The 17005-nt window shown below is 44.9% G+C and overlaps 1 protein-coding gene across 1 annotated transcript; it reads left to right on the forward strand.

Moving 5' to 3' along the window:
- Positions 1–1344: 1344 nt before the first annotated feature.
- SLC20A1 (solute carrier family 20 member 1) lies at positions 1345–16325 on the forward strand. The gene is made up of 11 exons (XM_027129060.1): positions 1345–1554; positions 2012–2627; positions 2803–2943; positions 3131–3216; positions 7934–8030; positions 10487–10606; positions 12140–12412; positions 12535–13093; positions 13686–13871; positions 14421–14505; positions 15345–16325. Exons 2-11 carry the CDS (start codon positions 2282–2284, stop codon positions 15504–15506), a joined length of 2055 nt encoding a protein of 684 aa, XP_026984861.1. The 5' UTR covers positions 1345–1554; positions 2012–2281; the 3' UTR covers positions 15507–16325.
- Positions 16326–17005: the final 680 nt, after the last annotated feature.

The following is a 17005-nucleotide window of genomic DNA, read 5'->3' on the forward strand; positions in this document are numbered from 1 at the left end:
TTTACAACGTCTTCGTTCCTGCTAATCAGTGCCCAGCTGCTAGAGATGGCAAAAGGTGGGGAGGGCTCCAGAACATTCTAAGCCTGGTAAATATTTCTGTTGGGAATTCTTTAATCTCACGACAACCCTGACAAGAGACCATGACCTTAATCTCCCTTGGCATGATTGGTTCGTCTTGAACTTAAGCCAAATAGTGAAATGCCCCTAAATGTGCAGAGAAAATCTCACTAATGTCAAAACTACATTATATACCACGTAGGGGGACCAGAAATCAATGTCTCAAAATAGGAAAGCTTCCGGGATGCAAAGAGAACACCCTTACAACCTTTTCTACATTCTAAAACAGGAATATTCACGGAAAGAGCAGGACGAAATTAGCATTCACTGAACTCCTACTGAGTTCTAGTCACATTCACACACGTTAACTCACTTAATCCCCGCTACCAGGTAGGTAGGGATTGTTAACAATTTACATTCCTGAGAGCGCAGTCAGAGAGATCTGGAAGTCGCTCAAGGTGACACGCTGCAGCGAGCAGGAGTCAGGATTTGAATCCGGAGCAGTGTCCTTCCCCACGCGCCACAGCTGCGGCGCAGAAAACGCAGCTCTGCCACGGGGAAACTGACAACTCGCAGCCGCCCTGAGGCTCTGCGCCATGACTGGGAGACGACCTGGTTCTCGTGACTGCTCAGTCTGTTTTCACCCAAGTGCATGACTGCTGGAGTAAAGCGACCACGTGAGCCCTTTCCCTCCCCCGGCGAGGGACAGTGCCTGTCCGGCCAATGGCAAGTCACAGGTGCGACAACGTGCCGGGAATGGATTCGGAGCCCCGGGGCGCGAGCTCTCCTGCAGCGTCACCGGGAGGACGGGAGGGAGGTAACTCGGCCAGGTGTGGCCTCCGGATGCGGCAGGTCGCAAGTGCGCTGAAAGTGCGGCTTGAGGCGCGGCCAGCTCCGTAAAACTGGGCTCGCGCGGGAGGAACTATGACCTTGGTCGCGGCCTCTACAATCCCCGCTTGACGACCTCCAGCGGCAGGGTGAGGGTGCCCCGCGGCCTCCGCCGCTAACCAGCAGGCGCGGCCAGAAGGTGCCAGGACACCAGGGCAAGGCCGCAGGGAGGGGGCCGGCCCTCCCCACGTGGACAGGCTCCCCTCTGGGGGCGTGGCCGCCAGCGCGGGGCGGGCCAATGATCGCCGCGGTCGGGCTCATCCGGCCGGGCCGCCGGGTTGGCTGGGGCTGCGTCATCCCGGGGGCGGGGCTCCTGGGCGGCGCGAGGCGCGGCTGGTCACGCGGTGCGCGGCGACGGCTATAAGTAGAGGCCGGCGGAGTGCGCTGCTGGAGTGATGGCTGCCGTCGCGTGCTGAGTGCTTTTCCTTCTCGGCTGCTGAGGCGTCCGCGGCTGCTTCCTGGGTGGGTTGCCAGCCCCGCCGAGCCATCCCCAGGGCCTCCGCCCCAGGCCAGGCCGTGTGCTCGCCGACAGCAGGTGCGTGCGTCCGTGGCCCTAGCCCGCCGCAGCAGCCTGGACCTCGTCTCCCGCTCGGCCCTTCGTTTCCTTTGGTGAGTGGTGGCGCCACCTTGGAAAGGCTCTTTCTTCTCCCCGGGGCCCGGCGCGGACGCGGCGGCGCGGGGGCTGGCCGGCTGGGCCGGGGCCGGCGGCGCGGTAGGGTTCTGCTTTCGGCGCTACCCGCCTCCCTCCCCCACCCTACCCCATGCCACCCCGTCCGCCCGCCCGCGGGCCTTTTTGGCGGTCCCCGGGAGGCGCGCGCGGGAACGGCTCTTTTCCGCTTTTCGCGGGGAGGGCGCGCGCGGGCCGGCGGCGCGGGGGCCGGGCTGGGCGCGCGCGGGCCGAGGTGGTCCCCTGCGCCACGTGCCCGCCGCCCGGCGCGTTCTGCTTGGGGTGCGGGACACCGGATCGCGGGCGGCGGGCACGGCCGGGGCCCCCAGTCCCGGTGGGCCGTCGCGGGGTGCGGGACCGCAAGGGCGCGCTGCTATTGTTATCCATCCCCCCTTCCAGGATGAACTTGCGTCCTTTCTCTTCTCCGCCATGGAATTCTGCTCCGTGCTTCTAGCCCTCCAGAGCCAAAGAAACCCCAGACAACAGATGCCCATACGCAGCGTATAGCAGTAACTCCCCAGCTCGGTTTCTGTGCCGTAGTTTACAGTATTTAATTTTATATAATATATATTATTTATTATAGCATTTTTGATACCTCATATTCTGTTTACACATCTCGAAAACCGCTCAGTAATTCTCTGATTAATTAAAGAACCACTACTCTAGAGAATGGCATCTACCATGGCAACGCTGATTGCCACTACTATTGCTGCTACTGCCGCTTCTGGTCCATTGGTGGACTACCTATGGATGCTCGTCCTGGGCTTCGTTATTGCATTTGTCCTGGCATTCTCCGTGGGAGCCAATGATGTAGCAAATTCGTTTGGTACAGCCGTGGGATCAGGTGTAGTGACCCTGAAGCAAGCCTGCATCCTAGCTAGTATCTTTGAGACAGTGGGCTCCGTCCTGCTGGGGGCCAAAGTGAGCGAGACCATCAGGAAGGGCTTGATTGACGTGGAGATGTACAACTCGACACAAGAGCTGCTGATGGCCGGCTCTGTCAGTGCGATGTTTGGTAAGTTTTTTATTCGTTTTGTCCTGATAGTGGCGGGTGAGGAAATTCTTATCATGGGTAGTTCCATTCTTGTGCTCTGCCTCGATTCAGATTATTACATTCAGTAGTATGCACTTCGTACATAATGGAATTTGTCACTTTTGTCACGTACTTAATAAAACTTCATGTGTTTCAGGTTCTGCTGTGTGGCAACTAGTGGCTTCGTTTTTGAAGCTTCCCATTTCTGGAACCCATTGTATCGTTGGTGCAACCATTGGTTTCTCCCTGGTGGCGAAGGGGCAGGAGGGGGTCAAGTGGTCAGAACTGATAAAAATTGGTATGTTTAATTCTAAAAGGCTTTTTATTCTTCTTGTCGTGTTACCATGGCGTTGTGTATGGAAGAAAATGATGTAAAATTGGAGGGACGGGCTAAAGTTTTGAAAAGAGAGGACTAAAATTTAAAGTGTGTTTTGGTTCCTGATTTCCATTAGTTGACATTTTTTTCTTAATGTGTTCTATTCCAGTGATGTCTTGGTTCGTCTCACCGCTGCTTTCTGGTATTATGTCTGGAATTTTATTCTTCCTTGTTCGTGCATTCATCCTCCGTAAGGTAATCTTTCTCTCCCCCCATGACCTGTACTAAGTCACACTTAGTGGTGTTCAAACCGATAGCATTATTGCAAATGGGATCGGTGTGTAGGAGTGTGGCCTTGGAAAGTTAGAAAAATTCTTTGTTTTGTATACCTCTCGTATGTTGAATTTTCTGAAAGAAGCAGGTTTTCAATACCCAAGAAGTCATTTGGGAAGGAAAAATTGAGCACTATAGTGTGCCGAGACTGAAAGAAAAAATTAAGGAAATGTATTTGGAGTGGCTTTGTTTATCTGTATGCAGATTACTACCTCAAATCACCATCATATGCAGGCCAGTCTGCATTGTAAGCTTAGGGTTCAACAAATCACAGTGTCCTGGGTGACATTTTCTTAGCTGCCAGTTAAAGTGGAGTCGTTTGGGTCCCCACATAGTTATTTGTAGAGTGTTGATTATCGAAACCAGCTTGTAAGCTTCATGGTGGACACGCTACCTCTCACAGTGGCTTGACTCTAATAGCTCAGAATAGGTAAAAAGGAACCAGTAAAGGTAATTCTCGTTTTGTTTTTCTTGGCAAAAAAAAAAAAAAAAATTCCAGACAGCCATTTAATTTCCTGTCCATTTGAAAATCCCTTTTGAGGGACCTGATAGCATTTTTTTTTAATCAAGAAGTCTGATGCTGGCTCCAAAATAAATGTAGACAACAAGGGATGTTGTCGTTGGACTGAGTTACAGTAAGAATAAATGCTTTTTTCTCAGGAAACAAAGTTGTCCTTTTCCTGAGGTGAATGGCTCTTAACGGTCCATTGTAAGTTCTTAAAAATTCTTCTGAACTGAAGAAATCTGAGTGAAGGGAGATAGGTAGCTTAATCCCAAGGGGTAAGAATGTATTCAGAACCGTTTGTTTGGTCTAGTTCTAAGCTTCTCTAGGGAAGGATACGTACTTTTCTATAGAAATTCAGTAACTGGTAAAGTGACTCACTAATCACTATTTACCATGGCCTGAGTCTGGCAAAAGATAGCAGCGTAATACTTTGAAAACTTGAAACCTCTGTAGCTTGGTATAATTTGAGAGTAAACAGTTGGTTGATATCAACAGACTCAGAGTTTGGCATTGTCTTGTTTAGCAAGCGGTTAGTGAATAGCACCTACCCTCCTACTCCCCACAGCTGTGGAATGTGATAACGTGAGGCTTCCCTTTGAGGCTTAGTAGTAGTCAGGGATCAGAACTCTTCGTACTTTGAGAGCTGTATAGCTTGCTCCTTACCAGAGAAGCAGGAGGATTGCTGGGATCCCCTGTTGTGGATTTGTGCTCATAAAGGTTTACACCGGGTCTTTGTGGATTATTGAGAGACAGATTGTTCCAGAGGCTTTGTGTGTCTCAAGCCCAAACAAACTTCTTTTCTGGAGGAGGAATGGTCATGCTTTCAGGTACCAAGTGGGATTTTCAGGTCCCCAGAACTCTCATTTGGGGAATGCATGCCAGGCGTCTTTATCCTCAGTTAGAGACCTTAAGTTAGATATATGAACTTCTTAATTATATATTCCTCATGGGGTATGAGGACGGACATGATCAAGAATGATTGGAATAGGTCTTCCCTGGTGGTCCAGTGGGTAAGACTCTGTGCTCCCAATGCAGGGGGCCCGGGTTCAATCCCTGGTCAAGGGGACTAGATCACGCACGCATGCTGCAACTGAAGAGTTCGCATGTCGCAACTAAGAAGTCCGCATGCCACAACTAAGAGACCCTGTGTGCTGCAACTAAGATCCGGCACAGCCAAAATAAATAAATATTAAAAAAAAAAAAGAATGGTTGGAATAGTGTTTAAAACTATTCAATATGGACTTTGAGAATCTACCCGCACACACACACACAGGCAGGCATGTACTCTTGTGTTTAATCTACCAATAACATGAATTTTTAGGTGATGAGGCTGAATATTTCTGGTTACTGTTAGATTTTAAGTCTCAAGAAAACATCTTTACACTAGTAACCTTTGGTGGTCTTGGCTGTTAAAATCTAAATATTTGACCATTAAGATACTTTCCAACTAAAGATTCTGTTTTGGAAATTAACATTAAAAGTGCTTTTAAAAATTTTCAATTTTCTGAATGTTCCAAGGGTGTTGGGTAGTCTAGTAGGAAAAAGCAGAGTGGAGGTTAAGGATTGGGACAATAAACAAGGAATAGGGGGAAAAGGGAGTTTTCCTGTTGAGTGTTTAAATTCTAGTCAAAGAAAGTGGGCCTTTCAGCATTCTCCCTTCTGTCAGGAATCTCATTAAATATATCTAGGGCATCTTTTCAAACTCAGGAACTTTTTTCTTTAGTTTACTGGAATGTCCGATGTATAAAAAATGAACTATTATGGTTGAAAATGGGTTATGAAGACCCCCTTTCCCATCCCATATAACTGGATGATGAGATATTTACTTATAGGTAAAGTTTTAAGTGTTAGGTGAGTCATATGGTGGTAAACATTCAATAAAGTGTTAGCCCTGGTTGCCTCCTGGGGGAGTGGCTAAGAGGAGTTTGGGGGTAGCAAAAGGGAGAAAGAGAAGCCCCCACAAATGTCTAGAACCCTTATGGATTTTGATTTCGGGGGGTGGTCTTTGGTTCCTTGGAGAATTTCTTAAAAGCACAGAGAGTTCTTAGAAGAAAAATGTATATACACCTCAGGTTCATAACCTTACCAACTACCCTTGGGGTGGGACACGCATGGTTGAGTTACTCAGAGATGATGAGTTTTTTCTTTTTAATTAATTAATTAATTAATTAATTAATTTTTGGCTGCGTTGGGTCTTTGTTGTTGCACGTGGGCTTTCTCTACTTGTAGCGAACAGGGGCTACTCTTCGTTGTCGTGTGCGGGCTTCTCATTGCAGTGGCTTCTCTTGTTGCGGAGCACAGACTCTAGGCGCGCAGGCTTCAGTAGTTATGGCATGCGGGCTCTAGAGCGCAGGCTCAGTAGTTGTGGCGCATAGGCTTAGTTGCTCTGTGGCATGTGGGATCTTCCCGGACCAGGGCTTGAACCTGTGTCCCCTGCATTGGCAGGTGGATTCTTAACCACTGCGCCAACAGGGAAGCCCTGATGCTTAGGTTTTATTGGCTATTTTTGTTTTGACCAACTCCCTACCTGTAGCATTCTCTTAAACTACGGATAGGGAAGGTAATATTCAGAGTGGTTTTTGTCAGGCGCCCATCTCTGCTGATTTGGAATGGCACCTCTACTTTCCGTTTCCTTGATCTTAAGCCATTACCTCACTCTTCTGATGTATTTGATTCTTCTCCTTGTCTGTTCCTCCCCAAGATTTTCCACTGGATTGTGATTCAAGATAGCATTAAGCCTTTGGGCTAACCACATCTTTGAAGTTCAGCCTTCTCATGTATTCAGATCTGTGCTCTTGTTTTTAACTCTTGTTTCCAGTCACACTGGCCTCCTTGCTGTTCCTCAGACAATTCAGGTGTTTGCCTCAGGGTCTTTGTACTTTCTGATGTCTCTGGGATAGTCTGCCCTCCAGGTAGCCTGCTCTCTGGCTGCTCTTTTTCTACCCCTGCGTGTGTACCTGGCTTATGGCTTGTTGACCTAACACATTTGTGTCTTTGTTCCACTGATGGTCTTTGGAGTATCTCCCGCGCCACCTCCAAGAATTAAAGTGTGCGCCTCCTTCCATCACGGCCTCCTTCCCCTTCTTTTTTCTTCATAGCGTGATTCTGTACTAGAATGTAAGTGTCAGTTCTGTGAGAGCAGGAACTTTGTCTCATTCACTCCCATGTTAGTGCTTGGCACAGTCTGTTAAATGAGGAGGTGACCTAGTGTACGATTGATTTTTATCTTAGCACTTTGGTAAATCACTAGTTGTGGCATATTTATCAAATGTCTAGATAAGATGGTTGTTGCTGGTATATTCTCCTACATGTTTTGTTTTTAAGAAGTCATTGCAGGTATAAAGTCAGGTAAGAAATGTAATATCTCATAGTCTGTTTCTTGATCTGTCTTATATAGTACGTTTTCAGGTGTGTGCTCAGATTTTATCTGGACATGAGGTACCTTAGAGCACTGGGGGTTGAAACTGATCATTCAGGACATCACCAGTCACTAGTAATAGGTAGCCTTGTTAAGAATAACAGCAACAGGGACTTCCCTGGTGGCGCAGTGGTTAAGAATCCGCCTGCCAATGCAGGGGACACGGGTTTGAGCCCTGGTCCGGGAAGATCCCATATGCCATGGAGCAGCTAAGCCCGTGCGCCACAACTACTGAGCCTGTGCTCTAGAGCCTGCGAGCCACAACTACTGAGCCTGCGTGCCACAACTCCTGAAGCCCTCATGTCTAGAGCCCATGCTGTGCAACAAGAGGAGCCAACGCAATGAGAAGCCCGCACACCGCAACAAAGAGTAGCCCCCGCTCGACACAACTGGAGAAAACCCAAGCGCAGCAACAAAGATGCAACGAAGCCAAAAAAAAAAAACAAAACAATAATGGCAACAAAAACCTAACCAACCCCCAAACATTAAAGCAAACACAAACTTAAATTCAGATGGATGTAGAAGATGAGATCAGCCTTGGTAGGGGAACTTCCAGGAGCAAATGTAGGAAAAGACCATTTGGCCTTGGAAACTACTATGGGGAGATAGTTATTGGAACTAATTCCTGAAGCTGCCCTTTGATAAGGTTCTATGGAAATGGGTTAAGTTTTTACAGCTTTTAAGATCTTGAGCTTAATGATGATGGTATTTTACAGGCAGATCCAGTTCCTAACGGGTTGCGAGCTTTGCCAGTGTTCTATGCCTGCACAGTTGGAATCAACCTCTTTTCCATCATGTACACTGGAGCACCTTGTAAGTACATACCAGAATATTTAAATGTGAATTGAAAGTTGTTTCTAAAACTTGCATTAAATGCCCAATTTACCCCTTTTTGTTTACAGGGCTGAAATCTCCTAGAAGGTGGCTGGCCTGCGCCCATTTCAGAAGGCTGCAGGCTAGTGTATGCTGAGTTAACCTAGATAGTTTTTCAACCAAAGAGACCTGCTCAGATTCTAAATCACTACAGACCTTTACTCTTTAGTCTTCACAGGATCCACCGATAATTTGATCCTCTCCCTCCCTCTTTCCTATCTATGCTAAAAATACCGGAATTGATGTTACCTCGACTACTGAAGAGTCATTAGTTATACTTGGTCTTCGATAATCAGTCATTTAGGACTGGTTTGCTGGATATTCTCATTTTTCTCTCCCAAGTGGAGCTCCTTTTTGTTTCTAAATTTACTCCCCTGAATCTGCTTGAATGAGAAGAGTTGGGATGTTTAACACCTGCCCTAAGTGCACTTGGAAGAAGAATTCATGCAGCTAAGAGGAAAAATATTTGTGAGAATATAAAGATTGAAATGTTGATTACTTTTATGTTGGAACGAAGGCAAAGCATGGATTAAATTGTGATACGTGTTTCATTTAGCAATTGAAAAAGATTGATAACCTGTAACTTGTCAGACAGGACAGTACGTGTCTTGACCGGTCAGTTTTCCTGTCTAGGTTCATTTGGCCTGATGACCTTTGATCCGTCAAGTCAGTGGCTTTCAATCTTTTGACTGTTGTGAAACACTGGAAGAAAGACATTGTACATTGCTGCCCAGCACACACATACTTAGAGAGGGAGGGGGAGAGGGGAGAGAGGGAAAGAGAACTGGAATAGTATGTTGAAGCTACTTAACCTTACTATGTGCTATGCAGTCATATTTGCAAGTATTCTTTTTAGCTTTTTAAAATGCTCATTGTGGCCCACCAAATTGATTTCATTTCTGACTGATGGATTGTAACTTCTTTGTAAACCTCACTGAAGTAATAAGTCACTGACCAAAATTGGAGTTAGCTAAGTATTTTTAACCATGTCTTTGTTAGAATAATCAGGAAAGAAATCAGACAACTTTATGAGGATATTGATCTTATTTAGGGGATACCAGCCTCCTTACCAAATGCTACAGGCAAAGGAAAGCTTGCCTGCTGCCTTTCCATTCTGTTTTAAATTGGCTTCTTCATGTTAAACTAAAAAAGGCTCCGTGAGGCTCTAAGCACTGATGTTTTATGTGGTAGCAGCAAAGCTCATAGTTCAGTGAAATTAGAAACTTGCATTTTCAGTCGTCTTTGAAAAGGGAATGTGGGTATTTTTGTCCTGTCCTTTGGTCGATCATTTACAAGAAAGAACCAGTCTCATTTTCCTTTTTTGACTTGGAACGTAGGCAAATTTAAATTGTGATACAGAGATTGATTAAATTTCATGTATATTTTAGTTTGTGTGACTAACTGCATGATTAGAATTGATAGCAGGAATTAAAATGGAAAGATTTAGTCATCACAGAACTTTGGTTTTGAAGGGGCCTCGATTTATATCTGATTTTTAAATACGAATCATTTTGAGGAACAATAGAATTTCTATTTTATAAGTAATTCCTAATATGCGAAACAACCACAAGGAACTAAGCTGTTCTTGGGTAAACCACAGATCATTATAACATCCTTTAGGTTTAAGTAGTGTTCTCTAGTGCTTTGCTTCTGTCATTAAATATAGACGAGTGGCTTGGAGGCTGTTGGCATTTAAGTGATAACCAGGTGACTAGTTAATGATCCCTGAGCCATGTGAGAAGTAGGCATGTCTCTGTTTAAGATGTGGCTTGTTAGTGTGAATACCGCTCTACTGTTTTCTTTTTGTGAAAGACAGCCCTTTGAACTATTCTTATCCCTTGATAGATAAATGTATCTTAGTTTGATAATGCGTCCTAAGAGATAATCTTGCTCTAAAGGATTTTGCTCGTACATGGATGTGGTAACTTCCACAGAGAACTGATTACATCAGTAGGAGAAATGTGACGACTGGGGCACTTTCCTTTCTTAACGTTAAAATCTTATGTGCAAACATAAGGTGTGGCCACTCCCATCTGGAGGCTGGGCAGTGGAAAGCTTCCGTTTATTTTCATAGCTAGTTGCAGTTGCTCAGTGTAGTAATCTGTCTTCTAAAGCAAAGAAAGGAAAAAGCCTAGTATGTGAAGGAGCTTGGGAGATGTCAGTCTAGCAGGTGTTTAAAGTAGGCCAGACTGGTGTGGATTTCACATGCTATGGGATTTTTCTCCCAGATTTGTATAGCCACGAACACAGTAATCCTGTGGACCTAAGGCTGGCAACAGCTATAAAGGGTGATGGGCTGGCTTGGGGAACCCTAGAGTCCCCAGAGGAGGGTTGACACGTTATTACAGGGGGGCAGTTGCCCTGGGGTTTTCAAGATGCACCATTTTATCTCCTAGTGCTGGGCTTTGACAAACTTCCTCTGTGGGGTACCATCCTCATCTCGGTGGGATGTGCAGTTTTCTGTGCCCTTATCGTCTGGTTCTTTGTATGTCCCAGGATGAAGAGAAAAATTGAACGTAAGTAACACGTTGTAGCAGAGAATCTTAACTAGTAATGCTGTGCTTGCTTCTTTGTGTGTAGCCGTCTGTAAAAATCTGCTACTTGGATAGATTGGTAAAGCCAGAAAATTTACATGGAAATTTGCGGATGTAGATTTATTGTCCAAACTACGTTCTTATTAACTTAAAATGACCTGAGACCTAGTCATAAGGCGTATTTGACCTTATTTGGGCCGCCAGACAAGCTAGGCACTTAATCTGTTTTTTCTTCTTTTTACTGTACCTTGATCACTTGCCAGTGACATGTTAGATGAATACAGAGAAGTTGTAGTCTACATTAATAGAGAAGGATGAGGAAACCTTGATGAAAAATAGAAGGTAGGTATGGAATACTTTCACAGGAAACATTTACCAAATGCCTTCAGATTCAGATATTCAGAGCTATGCTACTCTATTATCTGACTTCAGATTTGGTTCATTTTCAGAATTGGAGCACAGATTCCAGAGGTAGACATTTTCAGGGTGTCATGAGGGGATCATTTAGACCATTACTGTATGTAGTATTTCAGTATAATCAAATATGGCATACATTCTGGTTAGTATAGGTCTTAATTAAATCTTGTGTTCCTTCCCTTACTACTTGAACTCTGTTGAGACCATCTTTTTTCCGCCCTTTTCATCCGCAAATGCTCGGGTGGTGATACAAGTTTGTTCTTTGAAGAAGCGCAGGGCTGCACAGACTGCAGTGGCACCGGGAGAGTGCTGCGTCATGCAGCTGTGTTCCGGAGCCTCCGAGAGGCTCTGCGCTAGTCTGGCGGCCTTCAGGACTTCGTGACCTTGATTCTCCCTCAGTCTGGGAGAAGATGAGACAGGTCTTGCTAATGTTCTGTACCCTGGTTGGTAGCTTGACCGGGATTCCTGAGTGAACACGGAAACAGACTGGGCATTGGTGCAGAGGCAGAAAACGTTCCCACCTGGTCATGGAACTTGAACCATAAGGCACATGTCTTTGTTTTCTAGAGGTGGAAATTCAAGTCACCTTCAGTTGCCTGCGTTGAGCTGTGTCATTTTGCTTGAACTCACAGACTGAAATTTGGGGCCACTTTTTAAAAAGGACGTGCACTAGATGCAGTCAGAATTTTTAGTTATCTGTCAGCCCCATGCTTGAGCTCCTTTCCCCTCAAGAAGGGGTCAGCAGGAAGCTCAGGATGGTTTCTACATTTGTGAAGGGTTCTATAAAGAACAAGAATTTATAGCAGAGTCCACAGAGCCTAAAAGATTCTTACCATCTGGCCCTTCACTGAAAAAAACTTTGCAACCCCTAGTAATAGGGTGTTCTGCATTTGTATCGCTGGTTTCTTCCCAAGTGAGAGATTAAGCGATACGGCAAATAAAGCAGACAGGAAAATTATCCTGAATTTTCACTGAAGTTTACATGTGGTCTTATTTTGAGAAGGATTTTTTTTTTTTTTTTTTTTTCAAGTGAGGAAAGGGGAAATGTAGAGCAAGTTAGTTTGGTCAAAACCAAACAAAAACATCCTTCTTTTCTAGGAGAAATCAAGTCTAGTCCTTCTGAAAGCCCCTTAATGGAAAAAAAGAATAGCTTGAAAGAAGACCGTGAAGAAACAAAGTTGTCTCTCAATGATACCGAAACCAGGAATCCCGTCTCAGAGGTAGGGTCAGCAGCCACTGGGCCCCTGCGGGCTGCAGTGGAGGAGAGAACGGTCTCGTTCAAACTTGGAGACCTGGAGGAAGCTCCAGAGCGAGAGAGGCTTCCCAGCATGGACCTGAAAGAGGAAACCAGCATAGATGGCACGATGAACGGTGAGTGGACTCTTCCTCGGGTGGGGAAAGGCGAGTTTCCCTTTGTCAGCAGCAGTGCTGCGAGGCTCTGTGTTCGGACTTGATGCTCTGGGCATTGAGTGTAACCTTTCGGTCTTGGCCAGGTGCAGTGCAGTTGCCTAATGGGAACCTAGTTCAGTTCAATCAAGCTGTCAGTAACCAGATAAACTCCAGCGGCCACTATCAGTATCACACGGTGCATAAGGACTCCGGCTTGTACAAAGAGCTGCTCCACAAGCTACATCTTGCCAAGGTGGGCGACTGCATGGGAGACTCTGGCGACAAACCCTTGAGGCGCAACAATAGCTACACTTCCTATACCATGGCAATTTGTGGCATGCCCCTGGATTCATTCCGTGCCAAAGAAGGTGAACAGAAGGGTGAAGAGATGGAGAAGCTGACGTGGCCTAACGGAGACAGCAAGAAGCGAATTCGAATGGACAGTTACACCAGTTACTGCAACGCCGTGTCTGATATTCACTCGGCATCCGAGATCGACGTGAGTGTCAAGGCCGAGATGGGTCTGGGCGACAGAAAAGGAAGCACCAGCTCTCTAGAAGAATGGTGTGACCAGGACAAACCAGAAGTGTCTCTCCTCTTCCAGTTCCTGCAGATCCTCACGGCCTGCTTTGGGTCATTCGCCCATGGTGGCAATGACGTCAGGTCAGTCGATTATGATTCTTGGCATTGCTCGTGCTATTTTTGTGCCGCCTAATCCCTTTATGAGGTTCTGCTTGTGGCCTTGGTACTTATACCACCCGTGGGACACTGAATAATGCAGAAAGGATGAGGTAATAGCAATTAATTGACTTAAAAAAACAGGAAGAAAAATTTTTTCTTCAGAGATTACAAAGAATATGTTTGTTTCTGTAGGTGATAAACACATATATCTTCCACAGAGAAGCCTTTTATCGAGATGGGAGCCAGTTCTTTGATGGAATCACTGCCCCCTAGAATGAATTTGTAGGTGGTTAATCCTAGTTCTGTGGTTTGTCACCTGTTCATTGGAACCCAAAATTTGCTTTAGTTGGGCCTGTAGGAAGACAGGCCACCAGATGCGTGGCGTTTCCCCTCTGAGAAGAGCTCTCATTTTCTTCTGTTGTGTATGTTGGGGTTCCATTTATTTCCTTTGAAAGAAAGACCAGTTTCTAATGAAAGCTTTGCTTTAGAAAACTTAGTAGATCAATTGACAACTAGATTCTTGCCAAGTTTTAGTTTTGCCTGAAAAATCATCCCTGCCTTCTTTTTCTTGCAGCAATGCCATCGGTCCTCTGGTTGCTTTGTATCTGGTTTATGACACGGGAGATGTTTCCTCAAAAGTAGCAACACCAATATGGCTTCTGCTCTATGGTGGTGTTGGTATCTGTATTGGTCTATGGGTTTGGGGAAGGAGAGTTATCCAGACCATGGGGAAAGATCTGACACCAATCACACCCTCTAGGTAAGTTGGTAAAGCAGGTCTTATTAGGTTAATGCTCATTTTCTTAAGATACGTAATACCGTGCAGTGGTACTACGTAAAGTAACCAAGTTCGTGTAAGTTCCTGGTGTTCCTCTCTCTTTGGTGTGAACTTTTTAGATTTTCCTTATCGTCTGGCCCTTAAACATAATTTATCTATTCAACTCCGGTGGACTCTTTTTAACAACATAACTCCTGAGAAAGATGTGTGTGCTAAGACTTACTAGCTATGTACATTTGGCTTTTATCTCTGTCTTTACGGAGCCAACACTGATGTTTACTGAATTCAAAGTAAAAGTGCAAGCTTTAAGAATGGGCTTCCAGAAAACCTTAAAACCTCAAATGCTGGAAAAGAGAAGAGCAGTCTCATGGCCTGATTTAAAGCAGATTTCAGGAGTTAGAGCAAACTGAAGATGTTGGTGGAGTTTTCGTCACTGGATAGAGCACAGCAAGATTGTGTGAACTTTGGGGTAGTGCTAACTTACCAAAATTTAAGTTCCATTCTTGACAAGTGATCTGTCTGTGTCCACAGCGGCTTCAGTATTGAACTGGCATCTGCCCTCACTGTAGTAATTGCATCGAATATTGGCCTTCCCATCAGTACAACACATTGTAAAGTAAGTGTAATGTAGAGGTACTGTGTCTTTTGAGTGGTTTTAGTAGATACGTCGAGAGGTATTTTTTTGTTCTTTTTGTTTTTTGGTTTTTTTCCTTTGATAATTTGGTGTTATACCGTGGGAGTCTTGAAGAGTTCACAAGTTTAGGACAAGTTGACTCTAAGGATGTAAATACACATTGTGCAATTTCTAGCGTCTATTACTTTTATTTAAGCAGATAGTATATTTTCTCCCCAAACGGTGCAAAAGCCCCTTTTTATAGAGGCAGCAAGTCTGTGAGGCTTGTTGAAGGGCAGTTTATTTGAAGCAAGCATATATTCAGAGCATCTCAGGATTGAAGTCCTGAGAAACTTATTGAGTCCTAAGGTGGCTTGATGACCATCTAATAACCATAGGGTAACTGTAGGGAAAGGAAGAAACTGGCTTCCTTAAGGGAATTTTTAAGTTAGTTCATCATGGAGCCTTTGAGTCATTCTTTTTCTTCCAGAGAGATCTACGGGTGATTGGCTATTAGGTCTAACAGCAGCCTCCCTCTAGAATCTTTGGGAAACCTAAAACTTAAAGGAATCTATTATTAAAGCAGTTGTTATTATTATTAATGTAGTTCATTACATTCCAGCAGCTCAGAAGGGAAAAGGGAGTTTTCTTTCCCTCTTTTACCCCAATTAGCACGGATTCCGTGACTGGATCTTATATTGCCCTTCGTCTTGTTACAAGCCAGCTTTCGTGGATCGGTCCGGCAGTCCGGGGCTCCTTACCTACCTAAGAATCACGGGTCTGTTTAACAAAATGCCACTGGCACTTCAGTAACCAGTTTCCTTGATTGCTTTCTCCCGTAGGTGGGCTCTGTTGTGTCCGTTGGCTGGCTCCGATCCAAAAAGGCTGTTGATTGGCGACTCTTCCGCAACATTTTTATGGCCTGGTTTGTCACAGTCCCCATTTCTGGCGTTATCAGTGCTGCTATCATGGCAGTCTTCAAATATGTCATCCTCAGAGTGTGAAGCTGTTTGAGATGAAAATTCGGGTCAGTGTTTGGGACCACCGTACACATTCCTGTTCCTTTGAAGAATGAATTACAGTGTTATAGAAGACTGACAGGAGTCTCTTTAAAGTTTGGGAGCTGTGGGAGGGAAGCGTTACTTGTGCTATAATTGCTTTTGTGCTAAATATGACTTGTCTCAAGATTAGCTATGTAAAGTAGCCAGGTTTCCACTGGTTCCTGTTGAGGTTCCTTTTCCTTCTGGGCTGTGAATTCCTGTATATATTTCTCTACTTTTTGTATCAGGCTTCAATTCCATTATGTTTTAATGTTGTCTCTGAAGATAACTTGTGATTTTTTGTTTGTTTGTTTTGTGTCGTTTTAAAACGACCCTTCAGAGCCATTTGACAGTGTGCTCTGCTTTGTTGGTTTCACCAGCTTCTGCCCCAACACGCACAGGGACTTAACAGCACACACCGTAACCGAAGCTTCCCTTGTAGTCTCTTAGAAAAATCGTCATTTGTACCCTGCCCTCCTGTCGGTAGTGGCAGGTTCTGTTGGCATACGTGAGCTTCTTACTTACAAGGACAAGGTTCTTTGGACACGGTGAAAATTTAAGTTAGTAGTAACTTCTTTGCAGGCAGTTCACTGACTATGATTGCTAAGAAGAATTAGGAAGAAAAATCCTTCTGGCAGTCTTGGTTATTTCTTTAAGATTTCTGGCAGTGTGGGATGGATGAATGCAGTGGAATATGAACTTCGGGTGAGTTAAATGGGCCAGCCTTCCATGTTCATCTGTCTACCTCTTAACTGAATAAAAAAGCCTACCGTTTTTAGAAAACATGTCTCATTGGTTTTGTTCATATATTTGAAGCATCTGAGCTCCCGATCAGTCAGCCTTATGCAATTCTTAGGAGAATGTGGTATCTTAACAAGTGAGAACTGCCCTCTAGCTTAAAGTTCCCCACTCCTCCCTGGTACGTTTCTTGTGATCCCAGAATATACATGACATTCCTCCGTGGGGCATTTCTAACTGTTTCGTATTTTTTACCAGCACATCCTAGACATTTCCACGTTAACACGTATCTACTCATTGTCTTTAACAGCCACAAAGTTTTCCTGTTTGAATGGATTAGTTTGTCTTACTGGACCCTTATTTAGATTATTTGTAGCTTTGCTATTAGAATGCTAAAATGAGTGTTCGTGTTTCGTGTGTGTAGCTCGGCTTCATTTAAAAATTCTCAGTGTCGGATTCTTCAGTCTTGACCCATTATCTCTTTTAGGCTTGATCAGGACAGTTAAGCAAAAGTGCATGGCTTTGCAAACTAGATTGATGGGTCCTGTCCTTAGACTTTTAGCAAGATGCTTTGTAGAAGCCAGACTGCAACAAGGATAAGGTTATGCTTGCCTGACCTGTGCCTGAGAAATTGGACCACTGGTTGCGTACCTGCCATGGATTCACTTAGTAAATGTTCACCGTTTCATGTCAGGCACTGCACTAAGCTTTTTATATACATTTAA

The sequence above is a fragment of the Aethalodelphis obliquidens genome, unplaced genomic scaffold, assembly GCF_003676395.1.
Source record: "Aethalodelphis obliquidens isolate GAN/ISIS:26980383/991018 unplaced genomic scaffold, ASM367639v1 scaffold35, whole genome shotgun sequence".
NCBI classification, from domain to species: domain Eukaryota; kingdom Metazoa; phylum Chordata; class Mammalia; order Artiodactyla; family Delphinidae; genus Aethalodelphis; species Aethalodelphis obliquidens.